Source organism: Alnus glutinosa, chromosome 12, assembly GCF_958979055.1.
Source record: "Alnus glutinosa chromosome 12, dhAlnGlut1.1, whole genome shotgun sequence".
Classification (NCBI taxonomy): domain Eukaryota; kingdom Viridiplantae; phylum Streptophyta; class Magnoliopsida; order Fagales; family Betulaceae; genus Alnus; species Alnus glutinosa.
In genome coordinates this window covers 22436181-22443341 of record NC_084897.1, presented here as the reverse complement: position 1 = coordinate 22443341, position 7161 = coordinate 22436181, and the positions used below count along the sequence as shown (strand labels likewise).

The 7161-nt window shown below is 36.2% G+C and overlaps 1 protein-coding gene across 2 annotated transcripts; it reads left to right on the top strand.

Moving 5' to 3' along the window:
* Nucleotides 1–1617: 1617 nt before the first annotated feature.
* On the top strand, nucleotides 1618–6203 carry LOC133883148 (uncharacterized). Of its 2 annotated transcripts, none has more exons than XM_062322368.1 (9): nucleotides 1618–2008; nucleotides 3298–3825; nucleotides 3951–4016; nucleotides 4239–4405; nucleotides 4480–4636; nucleotides 4727–4820; nucleotides 4902–5287; nucleotides 5399–5503; nucleotides 5594–6203. In XM_062322368.1, the coding sequence occupies exons 1-9, from the start codon at nucleotides 1877–1879 to the stop codon at nucleotides 5894–5896; spliced, it is 1938 nt and encodes a 645-aa protein (XP_062178352.1). In that variant the 5' UTR covers nucleotides 1618–1876; the 3' UTR covers nucleotides 5897–6203. The 2 variants fall into 2 exon arrangements, with proteins under 2 accessions (XP_062178352.1, XP_062178351.1); XM_062322367.1 differs by having other exon boundaries at nucleotides 1620–2008; nucleotides 4902–5308.
* Nucleotides 6204–7161: the final 958 nt, after the last annotated feature.

Sequence of the window (7161 nt, the reverse complement as noted above, 5' to 3'; positions counted from 1 at the left end):
GGTACTAATTTGGCCAACTATAGGTCTACAAGATGATTGGTATCACTCACTATTCCAAATGGTTCCCACTTTTACCTAAAATTCACTGCACGAGCCATTAGATCACTCATGTTGGATTATGTAAAAGTCTTTCTAAATCTATAATAAATAATAAACTCACAAAAATATTCATTCATTGAATTATCTATCCTAAATCTAAAATAGAGTTTTGATAGATTTGTGAATAGTACAACTCTATATGTGGAATTGCACTATTCACCAATCTATCTATTATTTTATTGTTTTCTACATACAAAAAGTGAAAAAAGTAAAATGACAAAAAGTAGAAAAGAGATAAAAAGAATAAAATAAGAGTAAAAAAATAGTATAAAGTTAAGAATAGATAATCGGATGGAGTGTACCTTTTAAAACCCATTAACTAAATTAGATAAAATGAGTTTTGATTAGCAATTTTAGATTGAAATATATACGATCCAATATGAGTGCTCTTAGAACATGTTTGGATACAATTATTTTTTAAAATTTAAATTTTATTTAATTTTTTAAAATTTTATCTCAGACTTTTTAAACCATCTAAACATAACTTCAAAACATAAATTTTTTTAGGTATTCACAATTTTGAATATTTTTCAAAAAGAATCACACACCCAAACGAGTCCTTAATTTTTTAGAGATTAAACTTACGAGGGACTAATTTGGAACGAATCTTTGATGCAATGGGTCGACCTGATTTTGATTTTTTTTAAATTTTGCTATTCGAATTGCTGATAGCTTTTGGGTAATTGGAAAGACTAAAAAATGCAATTAATTTTCTGTTATAGACTTAAGAAAAATGATTTTTACACAACATTTATACAACAAGATACATTAGTATAATCCATACACATGAACCTTATTAATATATTTTGTCGTATAAATATTGCACACCTTTGTGTTATGCAACTAACCTATTCAAAAACCCCCTAATTTCTCAGAAGGGGAGAAGTTGTACAAGGGAGAACAACTTTCAAGAAAACACCTAAACCTTTTGAAGTAAGCAAACATCATCCCATTTCCCAAAACTAAAAAGAATTTCCGCAACGCGAACCCCCACACTTCCCCAAAGACCCTTGAGAAGAGACATTTCTAGATCCACATCAATAACCCACCTTGAAAATTGGGGAGAGGGAGAGAGAGAGAGAGAGAGAGGGAAAACACTCCCCATTCCGTCAATCCCTATGCCATATTAACAAAGAAAGAAAACCATGTGAGCTTAAAAAGGAGAAAGAGGAAAGCAACCTCACTCTCTAACCCATGCTGTCAAAAACCTCAAAACCCCAAGCACCTTCTTCATCATTTCCCACGACCCAATGCCCCCACACTCCATCATTTTCAGCAAGACAAGTGTGGAAAGTAAAGAAACTACTAATAAACAATAGACTTAAAAGAAAAAAAAAATTGAAAATTAAAGAAATTTCTCTCTCCCTCTCTCTTTCTCTTTCTCTCTCACACACAAACAGCTCATACCCATGATTTTACATCACTAGTTAATATTCTTCAAGCTTATCCAACCACATAGGGCATGCTTCTACTGTTTTAACACATCTTAGAACCCTTTTGTAATGAATATTATAAGAACAATTTAATATGGAAAAAAAAAATGTTCTTTTCACCACGACCTGCTGTTGTTGTTGGTTGCCACAGTGATTTGGACTTGAAAGCGCCCATCTTTTCATGTCCATTGACACTGATAGTTGATATATCACTTGGCTTTGTTCATGTCCTCTTTTGACCCTTTATTTCTCTTCTCTCTTCTTCTGTTTCTTCATCTTTTTCAAGCACTGTGTTGAAGTAATACTAAAGTTGAGAAAGTGTGTGTCTTTCTTTGTGTGTGATAATGGGGTCTCTGGGAGGTGAAACTGCAAAGAAGAAGGCAATGTGGCTCTATCCAAAGGTTTTGGGATCGCATCCTTCTGAGAGATGGGGGCACTCAGCCTGCTGTTCTCATGGAATTGTTTATGTCTTTGGGGTATGTTTAATTTTCTCCAAGGAGTAAATAATCTTTTTGGCCTATTTTTCATAGTAAAATCTAGATATCTCGCTGAGTAGTTTGTATCTACGCCTTCTTCAGTTATGGTTTTCGGGTTGCCTCTTATAGTTTTACTTCTTTGAAATCCTGGCTTAAAATGCAGAAATAAGCTCGTTTGAAATAGTTGTTCTGTTATAACCAGTCATGTTTAGTATTTTTCGTTTTTTGTGCATATTTAATGTCATTTGTGGTTATATACTTGTTCTTGTACTCTCTTTTTCTTGTATTCTGTTGCAAAGTTATGTTTGGCTAATGAGACATACACTTTCTTCACTGGATTCTTCTCATTCCTAAATTTATCTTCTTTTGTATCTCGTTGGAGAATATCAAATTGTCTTTAAGTTTGTCTGGGTTTTAGCTTCTCTAATTAGTAGGACAGTCTGGTAGGGTGGGTGGCAATTATACTTTTGCTTTCTTGAAATAGAAATGTTTTCTGGTTTTTAGCCTTTGATTGTCTTCCATTTACTTCTTTTCTTTTTTTCCTCTCGCATCTTTTCCTTTAAATATTGTAATATTTGTACGTAAAATGGGATTATTTATGTTTTCCAACAATTTTCTTGGTATTTAGATCATAGGTGTGCCTATTAAAAGTTTGATGACCCATATTGAACAACTTATTCAAAGTAAGAGTTCCTATATTAAACGTTTTTTTAGCTAATTATTAAATATTTCAATTTACTTTTGCTTACCCCTAACAATTACTTTACATGAGAAAGGAACACTTTCAGAAGATTATGAGGTGATAAGAAAGGTTTTACTAGTTTAATTGCATTAATTCCTTCGTACACTAATAACTTAAAAGACGTATAATAATCTCTCTTGTTGAAGGAGGGGGAGGAAGACAGAGATGGACAAAGCACTTCAGCTTTCCTCCAGATCTTTGTTTTGAAGAATACTTCTGTCTTAGTTCCTCTCTGATGTTTAATTTGATTTTTCTTCTTTGAAAATTAAAAATGTCCTCAGCATTTAGCTATACTCTTTGGAATTATATACAAAATAGAAAATCTATGACTTGCTTGGATTTTACAAGCATAAACACCTCTTTCTTCGATGAAGCAGAATCCAACAGTTCATGTTTCTTTCTGCAATATCTGATTTGCCGAAATTTATGTTATCCAGTCATATCAACTACTTGTAGAGTTGGATCCTTTTTTTTAATGTAAGGCAATCTTTCTTCCCATATATGTGTGTCTAGAATTTGATTTCTTCCCTTTGACAAACCATTTCAGGGATGTTGTGGGGGTTTGCATTTCAGTGATGTTCTTGTGCTAAATCTGGATACAATGGTTTGGAACACTCTTGTAACAACGGGTCTAGGGCCGGGCCCAAGAGACAGCCACAGTGCTGTTCTTGTAGGGCGCAGGATGATAGTGTTTGGTGGTACAAATGGTTCTAAGAAGGTGAATGATCTTCATGTGTTGGATCTTGGGACCAAAGAGTGGATACAACCTGAATGTAAAGGGACTCCACCGTCCCCTCGCGAAAGTCATACGGCCACAATTGTTGGAGATGATAAGATAGTTATATTTGGGGGTAGTGGAGAAGGTGAAGCAAATTACTTGAATGATTTACATGTTCTAGACCTTAAGACTATGAGATGGACTTCTCCTGAGGTGAAGGGTGATGTACCTGTTCCTAGGGACAGTCACAGCACTGTTGCAATTGGGAACAAGCTTTTCGTGTATGGTGGGGACCGTGGCGATCGTTATCATGGCAATGTTGATATGCTTGATATGGACACATTCACTTGGTCAAGGGTATAAGCTTCCCCTTGCTCTTGTCTCATATTTGCAGTATGGCTCTGGTGGCTGAATTGCTTTAAATTAATACATGTTTAAAATAAATGGAAAAATACTAATGATTTTTTCATTTTTCTCATCAGTTAGCTATTCAAGGATCTTCGCCAGGTGTTAGAGCCGGTCACGCTGCTGTCAACATTGGGACAAAGGCAAGTCATGCTTTTCTAATATATACACACTAGAAAGTAAGGAGGCATATAGATCATGCATAGAATCAAATTTTGCCATCTAGTTTTACGTAGTTAGGGAACTGAGTTTTTGATTTTATATAGTATTACATAGAATGACTTCATTAATAGTGATTTTTGAAATCTCAATTGCCAAATAGTTTCTGAAAAGATACACGTTCTTGCGCTGTTAATGTTTTGCAGGTCTATATCATTGGAGGGGTTGGAGACAAACACTATTACAATGATGTTTGGGTCCTAGACGTGAGTACTTGTTTGTGGACGCAGCTTGATATATGTGGCCACCAACCACAAGGGCGATTTTCTCATACAGCCGTTTTTACAGACTCGGACATTGCCATTTATGGAGGGTAAGTTCCCACATCAAATGTTTCAGCTTAACATTTTCGCATAACATCCTCAAGATTCAGTGTTTCATTTGCAGGTGTGGGGAGGATGAGCGGCCTCTCAATGAGTTGCTGGTCTTGCAGCTTGGAGCAGAGCACCCCAATGGCCGGTACAACATTTCCATGTGCAAAATTTTTGGAAACCATTGGAATCAAGAAAAGAGACGGTTCCCAAGAGATGCAGAAAATAACATGGTATGAAACTTACTATGAGTTTCCAAAATTTTACTTGCTCATACACTTTTGTTAAAAATGGAAAAGCTTATCAATTATGCTTTGGAGCAGAAAAATGTCCTCATGGGGAATAATGTCGAAGTAGTAAGAAAGGGTGCTCAGGAATCAGAATCAGAACCGAAGCAATGTTTTGGCTTCAGTTCAGGTTGGTTTTGAAAAACAATATATCTTTGCCTTGAGTAGAAATGGAGATTCATGATTAATAAGTTTCTTAGTTATCTTTCAGATACATTGCATCCAAAGAGAAGACGAACTGCGAGTTCAAAGGCATGGGAGGTGGAATTGGAACAAGAAGAACATTCTCTTTCACTTTCCCAGCATTCATCTCCCTCGCAATCCGATCAAGAACAGACCCCACTTAAGAAACCTACTGATCCCATCTCAGTCTCTCAAGGATTTCATTTGTTTAAGCGAATTCCAAGCAATTGCCAATCTAATAATAGTCTTGCAAGTAAGCAGAAAGAGCTCAGAAATATGGCCCAAGGAACTCGACAGGATGTTCAATTTCTAGGAGAACATCAAAACCAGCCAAAATTGGAAAAGTTTCTTCATTTTGTTCCTACAGGTAGACAAGGAGCACAATACTCAGCAGCAGAACAGAAATCATTGGAGGTAGGGCCTGTTCCAAACCTGGTAAGCAATCAATTTTACCATGACCTCTTAGAAACACATTTTCAACTCACACTGCCTTGTTCATGCCATTGACTTCTGCTTTCTACTCAGATTGGTGCTGAGGTCCGAGGTAAAGTTGACGGAGCCTTCGATTCCGGTCTCCTGATGACTGCAACCGTTAACGGGAAAATTTTTAGAGGCGTATTGTTTGCACCGGTAAGCGCGCGCCGGAGATTTTAATTGTAAGTACCAAATTCAATCGGTGCAAAGTACCTAAGTTCTTTATGCAACTCATTCATTAACCAGGCACCTGGAGTTATTTCAAGAGGGACAACTCTTACACAAAATCCGTCGCCTCAAACGAGTCATATTGCGGTTGCACAACCATTCCCAAACCCAAAACGTGTGGAACCCTGCAAGCCTTCCCAGCAGGCAATGAAGTATGCCATGCCGGAGTCCAGTCACAGCTTCCAGCAAGCTCAGGTGACTCGGCCGTTTCCGGTCATCAGAGCCGCTCCGTCTTTAGCCAATGAGCCAAAGCTCAGAAGTGATCTCCAAGGTGTGGTTCTAACACTTGGAGGACCTGGAAGTGCCCATGGAAGATCATAAACAACACGTCAGGATTTGCATAGCAGGATATGGACATTTGGTCGTGATATTATAATAAAAATTTTGTAAATTTTATATAAAATCTTCTTTTTTCAGTTAATGGTTTCAGTTTCAGGCTTTCGGAGTTAGGTAAGTTAGGTGGTTCCCCTCTGTCAACCCTCGGCCTAGATGTTTATTTGATAATGTAATATTAAGGGAGAAGACTTTCTTCCTTCCTTTTTTTCTTCTGTTTTTTTTTTTTTGGGGGGGTGTGATAAGACTTCCATTCTTGAGTTTAATCTAATCTTACTACATCTTTGTTTGTAAATGATATCTAAAGTTGAGCAGCCTGATATTTTGGTCGTGACAATGGTTTTTTTCATGGAAAATTTTTTGGGTACTATAATAATCCTTTTATAAACTCATTTACTATATTTCATTTTACAAACTATCATTGTAGTTCAATGAGTTACGTAGGACATGAGTAAAATAATTAAGCAACAAAATTGACAGTAAATTTAATTCTTTAGTGATTGATGTAGTAAGTATTAGCAATACTTTTATTTAGGTAGAGACGTGTGGCAAAGGAAAATAAGTGATTATAACTATTTCTTAACATCATTTTGGTAACATGTAAAATATTTAATTGAAATGGGAGGTGGACGCAACAAATGAAAATGTGGATTATAACTATTTCCTAACATTATTTTGGTAACACATAGAATATTTAATTGAAATTGAAGATGAATGTTGAAGTTAAGGCTTGAATGTGAGAGCATTTAAAAATTTCGATGCCTAAATTAGATTTTTGTAGACAAAAATATTAGGGATGTGAGAGCATAGGAAAATTCAAATCTTAATGTACATGTAAATTACTATGATATTTGGGCATGTAGTTATGATGTATTAGGAATATTCTTATTATAATTCAATTAGGGCTCTAACTCCAAATCGTGTCTAGCAAGGAAACTCCTAGTCGGCTAGGATTGTTCCATATTTGAATTCAAACATGTCCCGTATCGTGCGAGATAAGTGGTTATCCCAAAGGATCCGAGATTGAGACTTTCCTGCGACTTTTTGAGGATTATGGGACAGATCTTCCCCATAACTCCCTTCAATAATATCGGGACAAGAATCCATGTATATTTCATCCCAATCACCTCGTGATAGTCATGAGAAATTCAGTCGCGAGACCATTTGGATATGGGCAACCCCTATGCATCATTTTCGTGTTCCCAAGACAGTGATGTCCCGAAACTTATCGATTATATTTATCCCCGGTTCTA

Excerpts from the sequence above, each read along its gene's own strand:
- LOC133883148 (XM_062322367.1), top strand. The coding sequence starts at position 1,877 with ATGGGGTCTCTGGGAGGTGAAACTGCAAAGAAGAAGGCAATGTGGCTC. Across the intron at positions 3,826-3,950 it reads ACACATTCACTTGGTCAAGG|TTAGCTATTCAAGGATCTTC; the intron begins GTATAAGCTTCC and ends TTTTCTCATCAG. Across the intron at positions 5,504-5,593 it reads GAGGCGTATTGTTTGCACCG|GCACCTGGAGTTATTTCAAG; the intron begins GTAAGCGCGCGC and ends TTCATTAACCAG.